General features: G+C 41.2%; 1 protein-coding gene across 5 annotated transcripts in view; it reads left to right on the top strand.

Annotated features, from left to right (window-relative positions):
• The window catches only part of TEAD1 (TEA domain transcription factor 1), a 157548-nt gene extending 136578 nt beyond the window's left edge, over nucleotides 1–20970 (top strand). For all 5 annotated transcript variants that reach the window (XM_032690438.1, XM_032690436.1, XM_032690437.1 and 2 more), the window contains 4 exons: nucleotides 2192–2365; nucleotides 13144–13284; nucleotides 14251–14403; nucleotides 15074–20970. In XM_032690438.1, coding sequence (XP_032546329.1) covers nucleotides 2192–2365; nucleotides 13144–13284; nucleotides 14251–14403; nucleotides 15074–15187 — 582 coding nt within the window. In that variant the 3' untranslated portion in view covers nucleotides 15188–20970. The remainder of the gene's footprint in view (nucleotides 1–2191; nucleotides 2366–13143; nucleotides 13285–14250; nucleotides 14404–15073) is intronic.
• Nucleotides 20971–21202: the final 232 nt, after the last annotated feature.

Here is a 21202-nt window from a genome sequence, read left to right as displayed (position 1 = left end):
AGCCCATACCCTGTCCTACTGCATTTCACCCCTGGAAAGCAAGAGGAGCAGACTCCCTTTCTAGTGGTTCTGGCAGTTCCAAGGTGTGTGGAGTGCAGATACATTTTACTGAGATCTAAGTTTTTCAGTAGTGAGCAAGACAATTAAAAAATGTTCAATATGACTTTTTAAGTTCTATACTCGCAGCACTGCAAGCTGAATATGTGTCAAAACCCCAAAACTTGGAACCATGATGCTTTCCTCATATTACTTTGCATTTATTTGGTTTTTTTTGTTTTCTCATGTCAAAATCTCTCCTTAGTCCACTTTTGCCACTGCTGGCTGAAGTGACCTGCTAGAACTGACCAGGAGCACTGTTGTGGTAGGCACTCGTGGTTGCCAACTAGTACAATGAGTTCCTGTGTCCTGTTTAGTTTGCAAGCAAAACCAGTGCTGGGGGAGGGTGTGCTGGCACACTCTCCCCTATGAACATGCATCCAGCTCCCAGTCACCTGCTATTTCTCTGCCATGCCTGTTTTCTTCAAGGGAGAAACAGCTTCTTTGGGTCAGCTCTACCCCTTTGGGGCTCCACATGCACTGACTAAAAGCTGGGCATATTTTCCACTTGTGCACAGAGGAAGCTCGGATGGCATTCTCTGAAAGAGGCTGTAAGGGAAATCCATGGAATCAGTGACCTCAGATTTCGGCTTGCTTGTGCAAACACCTTAATAGGATGTTACACTTCCCTTTTTCCTTCCACAAAATTAAAAAAGAAATACAACCCTGTAAAAAAACATGTACTGTATCTCATTTTTGGCATACACAGATGAGTGTTCTCTGTTTCTAAATTCAGATTTTACTGTGCTAGATGATTTTTTAATAGATTTCAATTTCATTTCCTAAGTGCAGAAATCTAGCCTGTCCATTTCCTTTTCCCCAGAGTTTTGGACATCTGCTAGAGAAGACTCTGCTCACACTGAAGGAAGGCTCTGAGTGGTTGTCCAATTCATTTAGATTTGTCATTTCAATTTGTTCATTCGGCAGGTACACTGTAAACAAAATGGCTTAAATGAGGTTTGCTTTGGGGTTTTAAATATTTTATTTGTGCTTAGCTTTTGGGAATTGCCCCTTATGTACAGCATCTGTTCAATGTGACAGGGTTTCCTGGTGTTTCTTGACTGCATATCAGCTTTCCTTTAACTGAGTTAGCAAAATGTTTTGTAATCTGCATAGTTAAAACCCTCAGTGTTCAATCCTGTCACTCTCGAGCTCCTTCGCTCTGCACACTTGACCAAGGGAGGTGCTGATTGACTGGTGGAGGGTCTTCAGGGTTCATCCTTCCACTTTCATTTTGGTTGGAGAAATGGCAGCTCCTAAAGGACCATATTGGACTCCTTAAGAGGCTGCTGTTGACTTCACTGGGCCAAGGATTTCCCTCAGGCAGGAGAGGCATTGCCAAGGTGATTCCTGTGATTGCAATGAGGTGCGATGGGATGAAGTTTAGAAATGGGAAGTTAAAGTTGAATGTATTTTGGCAGAGATGGTCATCTATGGAGCAAGGTCCCGAGGGAAGGGGTAAAAGTTTGGCTCTTTAATATTACATGGGTCGAAATACTGGAGGACATACAATGAGGACCATGTCCATAGGAACAGCAACACAGAGTAACTGGCTTCTTGTTATTGTCATTCAGGAGTGAAAAGAAAATCCCTTTCATCTCTTTTAGTTGAGTGGCATTAGCATATGCTATAGATGGAGGTTTGGGCCTTTTTAATAGATAAACAGGAGGTGTGTACGTGTGGGGCTCCGTGGCACAAGCAGAAATTCAGGCTCTGAGGTTAGAGGACATTAAAAGCCACTGTTTAAAGAGGCAGAAATAGGCTTTCCTCATGAGCATGTTCATCTTGTTATGCTCGGCGAAGCACTCTTTATCACCGTGCTGCCCCTGGGTCTTTCAGTGTAAATTACCCCCCTGAAGACGGCCGTGCTTTGGGGTTTGCAGTAGGGACAGAGGTTTTTTTGATGCTGACCCTTGTTCACAAGGGTCTGTGACACAATCACTGAAGTTGTTCACGGAAATCATACTGCAGAAAATCACAGTCCCGGGAGTAATGTGTGAGTCATTTAATCCATCAAAGAGCACACACAGACCTCTGCCATAACAAACCTCTGTTCTTTTCCTGCAGCACTGATTTTCCTGTTTCTTTCTTGCAGTACAATAAACACCTCTTCGTACACATTGGACACGCTAACCATTCTTACAGTGACCCGTTGCTTGAATCGGTGGACATTCGTCAGATTTATGACAAATTTCCTGAAAAGAAGGGCGGTCTAAAGGAACTGTTTGGGAAGGGGCCTCAGAACGCTTTCTTCCTCGTAAAATTCTGGGTGAGTAAGACACGACCTGGAGGACCTCTCTTGTCGATGAGGCCTGTGTTCGGTGTTTAGTTTTGTGGAAGTTTTTCCCGTTGTCGTGCACGAGGGCAAAGCTGTTTACCCTTCAGGTGGGACGCTGGCTCGGAGCCACTCTTGTTGACAGCTCCCCACAAGCGTGTGCAGCAAAGGCAGATGTGCCTCCACTCTGCTTGACACAGCTGCTGGGCAGGAGCCAACAGGTACCAAGAGCCCCCGTTTGGAAATGGGGAACTGCCATCTAGTGGTCCAAGGAAAAGCGGGGAAGGCATAGGAACGGGGCCTGCTTTTTTAGCTTTTCAGATGTTCGATTCCAAACACAAGTAGTGCAAGTGTCAGTCCTACCACCAGCCCACGCTTAAGCAGAGAGGACCAAGCAGGATTTGAACTGAGGCTGGAAGGATGCCAGGGGTTTTCTTAAACCTCTTGTTTGTTTGTTTGCTACACCTCGTCTGCTTTCCCCTTGCCTTTTTGTTAGTCAGCCATGAGACTCTGCTCCAAAGCTTATACCTGTTCATGTCAGCTGTGAGAAAGAGTGAAAAAATAATACAAATGGAGGGCTGACATGTTGTATATTGATCTAGTTGTGATGAACTTCATTGATATGTCAGATTTTTCTTCATGTATTTACAAAACTCATGTTAGTGATACAGTCATAGAGTAATAAAATCATTTAGGTTGGAAAAGGCCTCTGAGATCGAGTCCAATCAGTAGCCTAACAGGGCCAAGTCCACCACTAAACTACTAAAAGTTTCACCCAAAAGGATCAGCAAATCTGTAGACTGAACCTTATGCTTATGCTGAAGCTTTTTCTACTCGCTAATTTGTTGGGGTATCTTTTTCTGGTATACTCCTTTTCATAGCTACAATTATCATCTAAGCATTTTAAATTTGTCTTTTAAAGCTTCAGTCAAAGGGACATACTGAAGGTTTAATTGGAAGGTAGACAGGTTAAGGCTGAAACCAGAAAAGGCTGATGTGGAACCACTGCTTATGGTCGGATTTCCTGGTGTTTATCCATGTGACTTGAAATACTCTGCACCTTGTAAATACCCCAGACTTCATATCTTTCCAAGAGTTTCTGTGGGACAAGATTTAGAACTGGAAACTGGATTGAGGGAGACTTTTCTCAAATCTGGGTGTAGAATGGATAAACCACTGAGTAGGGGCTGTGCTGGACTGCAGAAGAAACCCACTGAGGAATTCATGGGACTTAAAACTGGGCATGGGAGCTGTAGACTGAGTATTTGAGGGCTGGCTGAGCAAAGAGGCCAGGACAAGGAGACAGCAGAGAAGTGGGAGCAGAAACACATCAGGCATCAGTGACCTGGAACAGGCAGATGAAAATGTAGGGTCAAAAAGTGGGAGGCAGTGGGAAGAGAGACCATTTGGGATAACGATCCTGCAGGGAAACATAGGGATGAAGTCACACAGCAGAAACAGCTATGTAAGAGGTGGGACCAGGACAAGCATAAAGGCAGAAGAAATATGGCCCCAGAGGAATAGAGCTTGGAGTGAAGGGTCTGTAAATACATTTCCTTGCAAAACTTTGGCTTCAGCTGAGGACCACCATCTCTCACCCATCAACCTTGAACGATAAATACTTGTGAAACCTGCTGGCAAAAACTAAATGTCACCTCACTTGCCTGTTCTCATTTCCCACAGAGAATGATAAGCCTCAGACTTTATACTAGATGTGGATGCAGCAGAGATTTGTGATATGGTAATTGATGTATTATACATTCTACTTTTTCTCCATCTGGAAACTGATTTTCAGGCATGCTGAATGCTCAAATATTAGTATCTAAAGACAGTAGAGATCTTCTTTGGATCATTAAGATCTGTGTTGTACTCCTGACTTTGACAATTCAAGTGCCAGCCTTGTCTGCTTCATCTCCTACAAGCAGTGCACACCTTTAACACTCCTGTCTCAGTTCCACATCTGTAACGTGGGGGTGATACCAGCCATTCACCTCAGGTGGTCACTGACAAATCAGACTCATGGCTGTTTATGAGGAATCAAGAGAATGCCATGCAAAAAAGACCTCTATAAAATGAATAATTCTGTGTTCAGCGCAGGTTTTGAGTGGTATTCAGGAAACAGGGGCTGGGCTAAAGTGAATAACAAAGACATGTTGCATAGATGCTCAGGGGGCAAGTGTGCAGTTGTGTAGCTAAAGACTATGACATGATACAGTTCAGCAGTCAGGATGTGCAGGCAACTTCAATCCAACATTTCCTAACCTCACTGTGCCTTCTAACATAATGGTCTTTTAATACAATTTTGTGTTGTATTAACTTAAAGATTAAAAAACATACAGTGCTAACATCTTTCTGAGTTATACATTAAAAATGTGGTGAGAATGCCTTCCTGAGCCATGACCTTACAATAGGCTGGTGGGTTTTCTCTCTCATCAAGTGAGTGAGGCAGAGAGAGTTGCCTGGGGTAGTGTCTGAGTGTAGCAAGAGTCATGGTGAATACTCTTCCAGGAATAAACTTCACACGAGTGCCCCCCAAATCCTACACATATCTAGAAATATGTGTAGGAAAAACAGAGGATGGCTGTGTAATTAGTCATGAGATCCTAAAGGGTCAGCTCACTGTCCTTTATTTCTTTCACCCCAATAGGACTTTTCTTCAGCAAAAAGGATGCCATTCCCATTTTTGTGGGGCTTTCTTAGCCCCCAATACTCACTCTCACCATTTATTTTACCATTTCCCCCTCCCCATCCTTCCTGTTTTCCTCCTTCACTGTCATTTAGCCATCAATAGTTTGCTCAGCAGTGTAAGCTTGTGCATCCTGGCACCAGTGACAGTGACAGTGACAGTCCAGGTTTTGGTGGAATCTAATTGTAACATGGGTGAAAAAGGAACATGTATTTTGGTTGGGCAAAATAGTACAGGTGTGAAAGCTCTCTGAGGAGAATCAATGCAAGGAAAACAGGGTCTGAGTGAAAGAAGTCAAAGCAAACCAGAGAAGGGAAGCAGGAGAATGTTGTGGCATGAGAAGCTTGAAAGTGAAGGTGAGAAGGGATGGTGACCCTGCAAATGGATTTAAGAGAAGCTGGTATGTCTCTGGAGGCAGCACAAAGGGTATTTTGCTCAGACCTAGTGGGGAATGGAAAGATGGGAAACAGGAAGACCACAGATGAGTACATGCGCTGAAGATGACTAAAGCAGATAGCAGATGAGCTCTGGTATCTGGAAAGAGCTATTACCCTTGCTCTTTCCCATTTAGTTCTGCTTGAGGCTTCTCAGCAGCACGGTTTTCCCTGTTTTCTTGGTTTCAGTAACAATGTTTGATTACAAAAAAAAGTGGGAGGGAAAGGTCTGAGGTCTTGCAAGAAGACATCTGGCACTTTTGTAGTTGACTTTGCAAGGCAACACCGGAATGGAGTAAAAAGCAAAGTGTGCTTTGCTTTGCAGAGCTTTGTTGGTTCATACAGATTGTATCTCACGTGAAATACAACCTGGTGTTGGGAATGGGTGAGCTTCTGGCCTCGGTCTTGTGACCCACCTGGATGTCACACCTGTGGGCCTCTTCCTACCTAACAGTGCAGGAGGTCCTTACACACCACCTCAAACACCCAACCTTACAGCCCTGCAATGCAATTCCCTGGTCCTTGTCTTGCACCTTGAGTGCAGTGACTCCATTCCTCTGTTCTACCCCAGGTAGTCACTGGGAACTACAGAGCTCGGGGAAATCACTGCAGAGACAGACAATTACAGTAATAGATAGTGGGAGCTTTATGTGGTATATTGTGCACTCAGCACAATAAGGAACAACATCCTAATGATATGGCACAGGAAGTTTGTGTGACAGTGATATGAAACTGGAGATTACAGGGCTATAAAATTAAAACGAAAATAAATATTCCTGAATTAATGTAAAAGTTATGTCCTAGAACACTGATGATGCGGAATTCAGAGAAGGCTGGTGAATATCCACAGATGAAACCTTTCCCTGGGTGCAGGCTGAGTGCACGGTGCTGTTTCTCTTGCCATAGTCACTACCAAAATAAGCCCAATCTATGTAAAGCAACCAGGTATGACCCATGCAGTCTAATTTTAGAGTAACATCAACAAACCTCTTGGTTAGTTCGTACTTAAACTGTTTTTGTGACTTGGGAATAGCCCCAGAGTTTTCTGGTCTTTGAAGTTCTGATTAGCCTGTCTAAAAGCTAAGTAAACACATGGTGCCTCTGTTGGTTTCTTTTATTGGTTAAAGTTCTACTCATGCTGATATCTAATGCTGGCCCCACTGATTACTCAGTACTATTCTTAAATTCTCTAATGCTAAACAATACACTTAGGCCTCCTAAAGGAGTTCAAACTAAATGCTCAATTGCTTCTCCAGCTTTACCCCAAGACAATGTTGCTGGCCTTGCCTTTTTTGCCCATTGTGCTGATGCCCAGTGCTCTGCCCCTCAGAAATCCACCCTCCTGCTGATGGGCTGTTTGTCCCACTCACACCACCTCCCTTTTGAATCCAGTGCCTCTCAGCCACATCTCCAACAGACATCTTCATTTTGACTCTGCTGTTATGCTCACATCCATCTCCATGGATTCCAGCAGGCTCCGTGCTTCCCTTTATGCTCCTGCAGCTTTGCTGGCTCCGTAACTTGCCCTGTCTAGTGCTAGTTCATCAGACATCTGAAAGGAGAAGGGGTGTTTTCTCATGGATGACATAAGAAAAAAACAACTGATATAAATTAATGTTGGGCTGTCAGGCTTTCTGTGGATCTGATTCCACTGACTTAATTTTAAATGTTTGCAGTAGCTTGAACTGTTCTTCTAACTGAGGAAAGCTTAGTCAGAGCTCACCACAACTCTGAAATAAAGACTCAAACTCATCTGAAGATGCGTGGATGATATTAATTGATGTTTAAAATGAATGCCTCTATTTGCAGGAATCTGCAATGCAAACTAGGAGTTTTAGAAAGTAATGCATATTATAATTAGGGCAAGCTTTTTAAGATGCTTTGAAGTCCTAAACATTTTTGAAATTCAAATGTGGGATGGAAATAAAGGAATCTACACAATAAAGGGACATTAAATTATGTCTCCCAAAATTTCACTGTTTTATAGATGTAAATATATGCCATAATTAGTGGTAAGTAACATGAGGAGGATAGTTAAGTTTATTCCTATTCTTATTCAAAACAGCTGTGGCATGAAAAATAATGCTCCTTCTCTTTGTGATACACTGGAACAAACAATTTACCCATGTAATCAGTGTTCAGAATGGCTTGTGCCTGTGGTCTCCTCCCACCCCCTCCTGAATTTATCCCCATGTGCCTCTAACTGTCTTAAAAGGTGCAGAGATTCTTTGTGCCCTCCGTTCACACACACACAATTGTGGCTACTGCCTTTCCCCCCCCTCTTTCTATTTTTACATGTAATTTATATTGCATAATCCAGAATCTTGGATTTCCCTCCACACACAGACACACAAACACACACTCTCACCAGCTTGACTGGCAAATGATCCGCGGCTCACAAATGGGCCCCGTGATGTGAATGGGTCTATGGCCAGCATGCAAATGTATGCAAAACAAATTAGATATGGGAGAAAGCAGACCATCCATTTTCTTTTCCCCATCGCAAAGCCTCTCTGCCACAGGGAGCTCACGTGGTGCTCGAGGAGGACCCCCTCACAAATTGATGCGAGGGCATTAAGCGCCGGGGGCCGGATAATGAGTGGAAGGGGCCGAGCAGCTGGGAAGCCGGAGCAGCTTGGCCTGTCCATCACGAGCCCAACCATGTGGCAGACCTGGCCGCAATTCCTGAGCTGCAGGGTAAAGCGCACGGAGGAGCGTGCCAACGGCCCAGATGCTCCCGCTGGAAAAAATTGCTTCACAATTTGGAATCCCTGCTCTTTGATCGCTCTTCGGAGAGGAGGAGGGGGAAGGCACGGCGCGGTCATATGAGTAACACACCTCCCCGCAGTCAGCAGTTGTTCAAACCTATACCTTGTTAATAAGTGACCTTAACGTGCTTCATGTTAACGACCGAGTGCCAGTGTAAATTGTCCTGGCCCTCCCCAAATCCCACTGTTTCCAGTAGGTGCTGTTTTTTTTCTACTCAGCAGGAAGGATTTAGACTCTTCTCAGCGGTTTTTGCTGGAGTTGCTCTTTTGTTAGCCAAAGCTGTTATTATTACACAAGTGCTCTACCCTCTGCCCCTGCCCGTAGCACAGAGCCTGAGAGCCCTTGGGAGAGGAATGGGAAGATATTTTGGCTTATTATTTGAACTCTTTATTTTGGTTGCAGCCAGCTCTGTTTAGGTGCTTGCTCCAGCACACTGGCAGAGGCTTCTCCACGCAGCACGCTGAACACTTGGTGCTCTTAATATGTAATATTTCCAGTGCTACCCATTGACAAGCTGTGCTTTATTAATGAATTAATCATGCTGTTACACAAACGCTGCAGAGAGGATGCCAGAAAGCTGAGTGCCTCTCCCACCTCCAAATGCATTCAGCTAATATAAAACTCAGTGCTCGGAAATAAATCAAAATTAGAGTTTTACTCTTGGAAGCAAATTCCATTTGTGTTTTTAAGTTGTTGGGGGGTTTTTTCCCTAAATTGTATTGATCTTGTATTTTAAAACTCAATGGGTAAATGGACTCCTGTTCATCACACGTGCTCATAATGTTTGAAATGCCATAATATTTGAAATCATGCCAGTATAATTGAAGGCACCATTCAAAATGTTATTTATCCATATATGCTGCAGCAGTGCTCACCAACCCCAACTTCCAGAGCCAGAGAACAGTTGCATGAGAAGCTGTACAGAAGGAAAAGCCGGTTTACAGCCCAGGAAAACTTGCAACCTGAATCTGACATACAAGAGAACAGCTAGAGGCAGAGCACCAAGGAAATAATGAGGCAGAGCTGGTAGCAGCACGAGAGGTTGCAAGCACAGCACTCCAGATGCTTGGCTGTTTTTCACAGGGATCATTGAAGAAGGAAAGTATGAGGAGAAGGCTAATAAGATACATTCCTGTGTTTCAGTTTTGTTGTTATATTTATCTAGCCTTGCCTGTTCTGTAATATGGGCTGTGAGCCTCACTAAGTAATGCCTGCCTTTGGACAATAAGCCTACTTGAACTAGAGCATCCCTTTCAGTTAGATATTTGGTTGGTTAAAAAAGACCCCAAGTAGTGGTGATTCCCCTACATCTGAAATTATGCCAGCATTCCATTGCCATCAGGGTTACCAGCCCCTGCCTTGTTTCTCATCTTGCTCTTGCATAGCTTTAGCTTTCTGCCTTTTAATGTCCTTTTCTGCAAGATTTAATCTATCAGAAGACTCTTCCCCATGTAGCAACTTGCAGGCTATGACAAAGTTGTGGAAAAACTTCCCTTGGAAAAAGTAAGTAGATGGAGTTTCATTAGTCATTCACTACAAAGGATGTTTTCCAGACCTGAAATCATTCTTGTAACGCTTTTCTGAACACTTTCCAATTTTCCAACATCCTTTCTAAGATGTAGACACAAACCCTGGAATCAATACTGTAGTAAAGAGCTAAAGCTGAAGACCAGGGTATTCATGTATAACACATCACCTTTTTCCCACTCACAGCTGCACCTACAACTCTCACAGCCACAGCAGTGCCTTTTTTTTTTGGGGGGGGGGGGATGTGTGTCTCATAATCTCTTTCATCAGTTCAAGAAATATAATTCAGCTTTCAGATGGATGTGTTCAGATGAACTCCTTACTGTTTAAGCCATAACAGTATAATTAAATCCTTCACCATAATGTTTTAACCAAAGGTTTGAATTTTACCAGCAGTAACAGTCTTTCCTTCCTTTCTCATGCTATTCAGCATGGAACAAAGCTTTCAACACCTGGTCCAGGGTATTGCCTTGATGTGACAATCCCCTCTTCACAGTGATACACACTCCTGCCCAGTGCTCATGTACTCTCAGCCTCTAGTGAGAAAGTTTGAACCCAAACTGAGGGGAAAGACTTGCTTTAGTATGTAAGAATAAACAAAATTGTTTCAGTACTAAAAGAGACTTTGGTGAAGCCTTCATTTAAGAGTATTTGTTTGCCAACTCCTATGATTTTTTTATGTTGGTGTTAGACTATTTAGAAGAGTCTTAAAGCTTCAGCTCTCAGCAATCTGTAATTAGTTGACGATGAAAACTGTTGCTAACGAAATTCTGTCCTTCCTTGAAAACACTTTTATTGTATGTTAGACTCAGAAAAAAAAAATTGAAGAGCAAATAAGTAGATAAAGATAATACACATCTATATTACCATCATGGGACTTTCGCAACAGCATTGTGATTGCATAAGAGTAAATCATGACAATTGAGAGATAGTTTCAAGTGTTCTTCATTCAAACATCAGGGCCCAGCCTGCATGTTTTGTGTACACAGGCCTCCTGGTGATTTCAGCAAGAGCTGGAAGAGCTGTGGGAGTAAACAACAGGGTGCCAGATGGCTACATATGTTACATTTCCAGGTTAAATGTCAGCACATAAATACAACTATTAGATATTTTTTTCAGTGGGCTTCTAAATCAGAAGGCAGCAGATAAAATTTTATTCTTTTTTTATTCTGTAAACGGTTGTTATTGCAGCTTGAAGTGAAAGGTCTATGTGGTTGACTCTTTTGACAACATGAAATTATGAGGAGTGGTTTAGTTATGATTTCTTAAATATTTTGCTCATGTATGAAAGAAAAAAAAAGAAAATGTTTTGCTAGTAAAACTGTAATTTACTAGCTAGTAAAACTGTGGTAGCAGCAGGAATAGCCCCATTTTAAGAGATTACTCCTATTATTATTATTATTATTATTAACTACAACAGTGCAGTTTTTTCAGCAGAAATCCCTATTCTTCAGAAATTCCAGTGGAGCAGCTGTGGCATGACTGGTGGATGCTACAGTTTGTCGTGTTTAGATGTTTGTCATGTTTCAATTTCAAGCCAGCTGTGATGGCAAATTGTTTATTTACTATCAGCTCGGAACAATTTCTTACAGCTCGCTGTGAAAACACCGCTTTAGACGCACATTAAACATTAACTGCTGACCTCACTGCAAAGCAGGTGCAAGAAAAAAGGTGTAGCAGTGATAGGATTTCTTTCTGTTATGCAAAATACGTGACTACAGGGCTATTTGTGTTACTATGTGTAAACCTCAGGAGACTGCTCCACTGATTAATTTACAAAGCCAGCCCCAAGTAATCTTAGACCTGTGTCTTCTGTGTACCACAAACTACCTCAGTATGTGCCATTATCAGCATGTTGCCTCAGAACCCGGTACCACAAATAAGGGCTGCAGACACTGAGTAGAATTAATGAGCCATTGCCGGGTTAAAAATTAAATAGCAGTTACAAATGACCTGAACTATACTGAATGTTCCGCACTAGAATCATAGAATGGTTTGGGTCAGAAGAAACCTTAGAGATCATCTAGTTCCAACCCCCCTGCCCTGGGCAGGGACACCTCCTACTAGACCAGGTTGCTCAAAGCCTAGTCCAACCTGGCCTTGAACACTTCCAGGGATGGGGCATACATAAACATACCTGTAAACTGTCTTTTAAAAAAGTTTAGAGGTAGACATGAAGGTATCTCTCAAGTATTTTGTGTTCCATTTCTATATTAGCAATAAAACCAACAGAGCAAGACACTTGCAAGTGAAACAGTCACGAAAGTGTATTTCCCTGCTAAAATGCTCATCTTGGAGTAACTTAAAAATTCAGGCAATTCTTAGCTGTCACACTGCAGTAGCTGATCAGCTATTTCCACATAAAAAGAAAACCCTGGCCGCTCTCTCCTCGGGCACCAAAGATGTCAGCAGAGCTAATGCCTGAATCAACAAATCCAGCTGTGCGTATCCCTGGACTCTGCCTGTATCCATATTAGCGCGCTTTTAAGTAGAGGACTTTTGAAAATGGATTGATGATGTCAAAGAGCACAGTGGCAGAACAGCTTCAGCGCTGCTGCAGGCCCGGGGAGGCCGGATTCAGCAGGTGACCCGTGCGGTTGCTTTGTAGCCAAATTAATCCCGCTGTGCGCAGGACTTGGGTTTGGGCGTAAATAATTAAAGGTAGCGCTGTTCCTCACTTGATCCTGCAAGTCTCGGTCCCCGTTGCTAGATATCAAAGGCAGCTGGGTAGTTACTGAGGCTGCAGAGAAATGCTGGAGGAAAGCAAACACTGCCAGCAGTATTTATTGGTGGGCAGGCACGGCTCTGCGCGTACGGCTCACGTGCGGCCGGCGGGTTGCGTCACACGGCTCCCTGAAGTCAAGTATTTTGCTGAATCAACGCCATATGGCCTGACAGTCTTATCAGAGATCGATCCTGTGTTGTGCAGCTGTCTCCCTTTGCCAGGAGGATTTCGTTGCTTTAAGAAAGGAAAAGGAGAAAGTGAGCTATGGCCTCTCCGGAGTGGGGTGGCTCGGTTGGATTTGAGACCGCAAGGCAGGTTCCCTCCAGAGGGGTTGGCTCCGGAGCTTCAGGGATTTCCATCAGCTATCTGCCAGACAAGAACATCATCTGTAGCCCAGAGAAATACTGGGTCGTCTTTTATTGTGTAAAACTTGAATAAATTGCTGCTTTCCTACGGTTTTGCTGCAACAGTTAGGCAGGTACTTCCCTGACAGACCTTTTCCGCTGTTGCTGGTCACCACAAAACCACCCTCCTTATTTCTGAAAAGAACAGTGAACTAATGACAGCTTATGCTACTGACATCGTCAAGTGAAAAATAAAATCTTCACCATCTATCCCTTTTTCCCAACAGGCTGACTTAAACTGCAACATCCAGGATGATACAGGAGCATTTTACGGAGTCACTAGTCAGTACGAGAGCTCAGAAAACATGACAATCACCTGTTCCACCAAAGTCTGTTCATTTGGAAAGCAAGTAGTAGAAAAAGTAGAGGTGGGTGTTGTGATGGGATATGTGGGGTGATGCTCTGGTTCCCTTTTATTTTGCTTGGGCTTTTCTCTCTCTTGTCTTTACTTGATCTTACCTGGCTTTTCCTTCCTTCCTTCCTTCCTCTAATCCTTCCTGAAAGAATATTTTCCTTCCCAGCAGCGTTTGGGTTCATTTTAACCCATGTGTGAGTGGTAATAAGCCCCACACCCACATCTGTTATCTGCAGTACAGTTTTTGTGTGGAATTTTAGCCTAGAGCTGTAGATTGAGCCTTTATAGATGTCCTGGTCACTGTTCATGTCCTTCTTACATGAAATATGTTTTCTAACCATGGTGACCATAAGAAAGGTTTTAACCATTTCCATTATTCCAAGCTTAGAGAAAGCAAAAAATCCCCACAAGCCACTGAGTAGCTCATCTAAGCAATTGGTAGCTGGGCAGCTGGAGTCCAAGAGTCACAGCCTTACCCTCCTTCAGCCCTTTATGAGCCCCTGCAATTTAAGTCAGCCTGGTTTTCTTCCACCTATAGTCTTGCATCTTTCTGTAGTTCATAAATTGCCTACTAAATCATGCAATAATATATCAATGTTTGTATGTGTATACTTAAGCATAAATATATAAACCTATTTTTGCTGTTCCCTTTGCAGATAGATGCCTCATACCTGCTGTAAAATCACCTTACCACAAAGTTTTCTACCTAATATGATTTTTACTCAACTTGGACTTTCCGTTCTGTAATCCTCATGTGTTCAGTTTGTCAATTCACAGGTTAGAGAACAAGTAGTGATATTGTAATTTTTAATAATTAAGGGCCCTTGAATTTTTAGCAGGGCACTGCACAGCTCAGGCAGGGAGTCAGCAAGTAGGCGTGTGTGTGTCTGAGCCACTTTCTCTTTTTTCTGTCTACATAAAGAAAGAAAAAAAACAGATTCAGTGGTCACTTTCTAAATGCTCTTTCTTATTTTTTCAGACTGAATATGCAAGGTTTGAGAATGGCCGATTCGTGTACAGGATAAATCGCTCTCCAATGTGTGAATATATGATCAACTTCATACACAAGCTGAAACATTTACCCGAGAAATACATGATGAACAGCGTGTTGGAAAACTTTACAATTTTATTGGTATGGACTCACTTCTTACTTTTCCATTTCTAAAATGCTCTCAAGCTTTGTATGTCTTGCTTAGCCTGTTACGTTGAGAACCAGTCATGTTGCTTGCTAGACAAGCCATCCCACTGACTTCAGAATGATACTCTGGGCACTATAGATGCTTGGGATGAAAAGGCTCAGCTGGCTGTGAACATGAACAAACATCTTTGTTATTTTCCACAAATTCAGCTTACTTCTCTCTTTTTTTTTTCCACACAAGTCTGGTGTTTGTAGGGAGCCTGAGGCAGTAACTTTGAACCATACCATGTGTTCTTACTGAGACTGGGCTACAATACCACAAATATCAGTGGGGTTAATTTGTTCTTGGGCGGGGAAAACAGGCAGTTAACGCCCAGCAGGTGATTTAAAGCACAAGGAATGGTCGGTGTAGTGTCCTTTAAGCTGGTTTCATCAGTTACCCATCTTGCTTTCAGTGCAGTGGCACCTCAGCCAAGCTGAGGATTCGCTCAGAACCGAGAGCTGGCAGCACAGGGAAGGTGTGGGGCTGCAAGCACAGGGCCGTGTTCTCCCTGCCCAGCTCCCTTTGGCAAGAGAACACAAGGTGATGAGGGTCGTTTCTTGTTTCAGCTCTGGTGGTTCCAAGTGTGTAATATCCAATCTCCCTCTTCCTTCCCCCAAACAGGTGGTAACAAACAGGGATACACAAGAAACCCTGCTCTGCATGGCTTGTGTATTCGAAGTGTCCAACAGCGAACATGGAGCACAGCATCATATCTACCGGCTTGTAAAGGACTGAGCAGTTATTTATATATACACTTCATTTCACTTCTTTATCAAAACACAGACTGTAAACCTCAAACACTAAGTGGCAGTGCCTCTGGCCCAACTTTCACCCACATTTTTCTAAATCCTGTTTTAGTGAAGTCATTTTTAATGTGTTCATATATAATTGTAGCTGTGAAATTCTGGTACAGTTGTAAAAATTATTTCTAAAACTAAGTGTTCTTCAAATTTGTAAACCACAGTTCTTTGGGAAGACTGTATTTAAGAACCTAATGCCTCTGTCTGTGGAGGCCTATTTTTAATTCTGATAGAAAAATCTATGACAGAGCATTTGCCATGGGGAAAAACTGACAGCGTTTATAAGAATTTATTTTGGGTTTTTTTCCAACATGAAATACTTGTTTTACAATGCAAGTGAAATTGAAATGAATCTTTAGCTATAACTGTAAATGAGTACGCAAAGTTAATAATCTTTATAGAATTATCTTTGTAACTAATTAGGGTGGAAGATATGGACGAATGTAATTCACTAAATTATTTTTTAAAATGAAACATTTTTCTGTTTGAAACCAAATGAAAAATATAGCCTTAAGAAATGCCTGATGGAAACAGACAGGTCCTAAAATTAGGCAAATTTTGTATTTTTTTCTCAACGCTAAAACTAATCTTCTAATCCATTAAACTTTCAAACAGGTATTGCAGAGAAAGAAAACATCATCCCTTACCCCTAACATATCTAGTGTATTTTAAAAGAGTATAAAGTTGTATTGTACTAATATGAAAATTTGATTATTTAATGAAAAAGATGGCTCATTTTGCAATAAGTAGGTAAATACTGAAGATTTAGACTTGCATTATATGTAGTCTTGTGTGTGCAGTTATATTTTATATGGACAACTATGTTTTCTAATAAGTTGAGCAAAAAACTTGCAACTCTGAAATGAACAGATGAACGGAAACAACTGACATTGCGACAGCATCAAGTAATTCATAAACAGAAAGCAAAACACTAACGTGTTTGAAAGAAGAGTATGTACAACTCTGAAAGGATCAACAGCTTTAATATCTATGAGATGCTAGAAAATCACAACCAACAATCAGGCAAAGAAGATTGGAAAGTGGAGATTTTTTTTTTTTTTTTCTCCTTTTCCTCTCAGTCATGGTGCTCTTACACCTCCCCCAGTTGTCTCTCCAGTTCTGACTGGCCAAGACCTTTACACAAAACAGACACATACGTACCACGTGGGGTCTGCTGTCCTTTTGCATCCAGATGTGGTAGTATTCATCCTTCTGATATATTCAGGGAAGACTCCAGGAAGTGAAGTACAGCTGGAGATATTTTAATACTGTAAGGATTTGAACCATGGATGTGGGTGTGAGTGATTGTCTGAGGTAGCACGTGTGAGAGCAGTAGTCTCATTCCTCCTGGTCACATCAGAGAGTGTTGCCCTGTTTCTTCTCCCCTTCTGCAGCCCAGCACAGCCCTTCAGTTGCCCAAGCAGTTGTTTGGGCAGGTGCTGGGCCAGCAGCGAGTTCTCATGTGAAACCTTTGTCTGAAAGGCTGAGGGCTGCCCAGCCAAGCACAAGCCACCTTAGAGATCAGTCATGAGGTATCAGCAAAGAGGGTTCTTGGGAAGGTCTTTTGCAGTCCTGAATCAAAGAAGTTAACATTTAGCAGGTCCCTCCTCCCTACCCTTTTACAAACAGTGCCCACGCGCCATTTAAGTGTAGAATTTACTCCCAGTGCTGTAGTCTTCAAAAAAGAAAGTTATTTGGTTTGGGGTTTTTTTTTTATATTATATGCCTGCATAGTACTGTCTGTTAGAATTGCCCATTGTTGAGTTATCCAGACCAGAACAGAGCCTAGATGAGGTAGTGGGTGGCTGTATGTCTGCGTCAGACCAGGTTCAGACTCAGCACTGGTGAGGCCTCGGGTTAGAGAGCGATGCAAACACCATCGAGGGGAAGGGCAACTGCTTTAGTTCCTCAGCCTGCCTCTGATCTGACTCTGGTAGGTGGATGATTGCTGTGATGTCTAGCTGTTACCTGCTTGTGGATATTAGGGCTGGTGATCTTTCAGTTTTATATTCTGCGAACTGAACACAGAAATATGTCCATGGTAAAGTCTCTTTTACTGCTCATTTTTAACACTAACAATCACATCAGGAAAAGCACTGCATTGTAACAGCCTAACGGTAGCCCTTTATTCTAAGCACTTGGTGTTACAAGTCAAAAACTACTTTGTTTTTTTGTTCTAAAGTTGTCTTTTATTTAGGGTTTGAATTGTGGGTTTGGTGATTTTTTTTTTTTTAATTTTGTTTTGTTTGTTTGATTACAAGCAAACTCTTTAAGGCATATAAAGTATGTAAGTCAATTTGCAAAACCAGGTACAGGTTTTTTTAATAGAGTCTGACACACTACATATGCCATAACTATAGGGTATAAACAGTCACAATGTTTATTGGTGTTCACATATGTAATATTAGGGAAACTACTTCCATCGTCTTTTCTTTACACTTCTGTAAATGATCCATACCCTGTATATGTTAATTCTTAAAAGCCTTAATCCTTCAACTGTTGAGTGTGGGGTGTGTAGTCCAACAGGCTGCCTGTAAACTGTGAGCTCTTTTGTAAGCTGGAAGTACTTATCTTGTTACTGTTACTTTTTTGTAGGAACCTTTTAATTGAGAGCTGCCAAAGCATTACAATATGCAGTGCCTTAGCATTATATTAGAAGAACCTTTAGCCTCTTAACATAAATTGTGTATGTTGTTTTATTAATTGGTTCCATTTTTAAAATATCTGTATTTTTTCCCACAGAAAAAATATTACTCTTTGACTGCTTGGTCTAAACCAACCGTCTGTACAAGTCAGTCCCATTCCTAAGCAGATAAATGCCTATACCAAAAGGAAAGGTTACAGATTCTTAGTTCTCCGTGGAAAAGTGAATTGTATTAATAAATGCTGCCTTTTTAAATTTCATGACCAAATAATTAATTGTGACTCTTCTGCACTCTAGCATGAAAGTGCCTTTGGTTTGAAATTCCAGCTTAGAAAAGTGCTGCCATAATAATGACAATTTGTAGAGAGACCAAAAATATTTAGTTATCACCGTAATGCCTTTGGTTTATTGGAATAAGTTGAATCTACAGGCCTCCATTCACAAAAGAGCACCATTCATAGCAAAGTGATTTTGCTAATGATCAGCCTGCTGAAGAATAATCTACTGTTTGCCATTTCTGACAGCATTGCAATCCAGCAACTGATTTGTCTGTGATATAAAAATGAAAATATTCACATTTATATTCTCTTCATCCAGTCACACATCTGCATAATGAGAGATCCATATACTGCAGAATTTCAGTGGACAGACATGACTTCACTGATCTCCTCTAATAATATTTCGGTATCTGTGAAGATTCTTTGTTTAGACACAAGATTTTGTTTACAAAGCTGTGCATGCTGAAAGTCAGCTGCATAAACCAAGATGAAAATGGAGAACCGAGAACAGCTATAGGGAAAATGGAATTGTGTGTTTTTAAGCATTGAAATGTTGAGTGTGAGCGTTGTGGATGAAGGTGCTGTTAGAGAAACTCTGGCCAGCACGATTCAAAACACAGGGTTGTTTTGTTTATCTCCCAGATGATGTCTTGATAAAAAAATTTAGCTCCTCTTAATAACGTGTCTGTATTTGATACCTTCTGTGAACGGGGGCCATACTGTACACTACAACTGAAATTGATGGGAAGAGGAGCAAGATTTTAAGAAAACAACGTTAGAAAGAACAAATATCAGCAAAACCAAAAGCTGTCAGAGGGATTATATAGTTGTGAATACAATTTTAACTTGATTTTTAAAGTATTTGATGAAAACTAAGATTAACTTTTTATATAGAGAAATATTGTGACACTGTGTGGTAAATATTGTGATAATTCAAGTTCCCTTTCTCTAAAATATTATTTTTGTTATTCCTTCAAGGTCTAAATCTCACTTACCTCTATAAGACGAGTAATCCTGTTGAACACAATGAGACTGAGGTAGGGCAAAGACACTTTAGCCCCACAAGCAGAGCAAAACATTTTCAGTTATTGCCAAACATTGCAGCTGTACTAGTCAATATTTGTGATAAACTACACCTCTGTCTCATTGAAATAAGAATAATGGTACCATTTGGGGCTGTTAAAAATTACTACTAACAAATGTAGTTTTACTTACTTGAATTCCAGACCGTTTTTATTTAGGTACTGCACCACTATTTTGAAGGAATTGCAGACATAATGCCTGTTTCTCACTTTCCCTTTCTCCCACAGCTACAGCTCAGTAAGTTTGGCAGTAGCTTCTTCCGTTAGACCTCCATGGGATGGGCTACTGGGAATAATGAAGGGTGTACATTAATGTTGAATGTAAGTAACTGGCCACTTCGGGGCAGATACAGCATTTGACGTACTAATCCATATCTATTTATTTTTCCACTGCGGGTCCTGGGGTGTACTTGCTTCCTGAAGCAGTTCCCCTTGGAGTTTTCCTGGAGCACTCAGTCAGTCGTACTGAGAAACTCCTTTCCTTGACCCATACTGAATACACTGACACACGTGCCCAGTCACACAGCAGATGTGTATAATAGAATCCAGTTTTGTACTTTTCTCAGGATGATCTCTTTCCCCCCACCACCCCTTACCTTTCATAACATGATATTTAGCCCCCTAAAAAAAGATTGAGGCTGGATAAGTCAAAGTACAAGAAACACTTCGGACATCTTCATCTTTTAACTTTTCAGGTCATTCTTGCTGAGATCATGTCATTAGTTCCAGTGTGTAAATGAAATCTTAAATGCACTCAGTTGACTAAAAGGAGATGGATCCCTGTTACCTCCTTACAGAATATATGTTTTTGTTTTGTTTTGTTTTGTTTTATGGGCCTCTGATTCAGGCTCATGACTGCAGACAAAAAATACAATATGTGCCTGAAAAAAAAAAAGACAAAAGAATTTTATAACATTGAAAACCTGAATAGCCTTTAATTCTTCAGTACATTTTATGTAAAACAGGTTGGGTTTTTGTTTTGTTTTGGGGTTTTTTTGCCATGTGCATTTGTTCACATTTGTAAATGACTTAATGGAATTCTCACTTTATGTTTATTTGTGTAATGTGTATAAAATGGGTTTGTGACTTAAGCATATTCATATATGGTCAGTGGTTACTTTAATATTGTACTGCTGCTGGTAACTTTTGATGTAGAACTTGCCTTTTGATGGTAAAGTACCTCTAGGTTAGACAGTGAGGGAAGGCTCTTGGAAAAAAACTGAATGTTCTCCAATGTTTTCTTAACATATTTGCAGAAGCTTTCAAAAGGAGTTTCAGTCAAACCTCTTGGCAGTACAGTATTCTTGTATTTGTTATTGTCTGTGTGTAGGTACTGGTACCTTTTTTTTTTTTTGTTTAAAATGTTTTAAGTGTTGGCTTTAAAGTGAATTTATCTTTAGTATGATAGTAATATGAAAATTATAGGTTTTGTGTGCAGAGAATTTTTTTATAAAGTGCTTTGTAAAAAAAAAAAATGTATTCTAGCTTTCGCGGTACATATGTGTGATAACTTTAATATCCATGACAGTTAAGTGCAATTATTTCATCACTCTAAAAATGCTATTTTTGTGTCGGTTACTGCAGGTGTTTTCATGTCTTTGCAAAGTGACACATTTTGATGCCTTCTTGATAAAGTGGTAGAATTTTTGTAGCTTTCTAGAAACTTTGTATTCATACAGTATCGATTGAAAATAAAGACAATGAAAGTGTTTTGTGCATTTATCTTAATCTCTTACATCGATCTGTTTTTAATGCTGGGTTTAACATTCTCCAAAAGAGCACAAGGCCTGACTTGCAGCAATATCTCTGTACCTTCCTAAGGGTACAAAGGACATCCAACAGGGTTTACAAAAACCTGTAGGGATGGTACTTGAGGAAGTGGCACATCTGGAAGTTCTGTTCAACCAGGAGTCCATAATCCTTCCTCTAGCTTGTGTGTCTTACTA

Source organism: Chiroxiphia lanceolata, chromosome 6, assembly GCF_009829145.1.
Source record: "Chiroxiphia lanceolata isolate bChiLan1 chromosome 6, bChiLan1.pri, whole genome shotgun sequence".
In the NCBI taxonomy this organism is placed as follows: Eukaryota; Metazoa; Chordata; class Aves; order Passeriformes; family Pipridae; genus Chiroxiphia; species Chiroxiphia lanceolata.
Note: the sequence above shows the minus strand (reverse complement) of the source record. Positions and strands in the feature narration are given on the sequence as shown.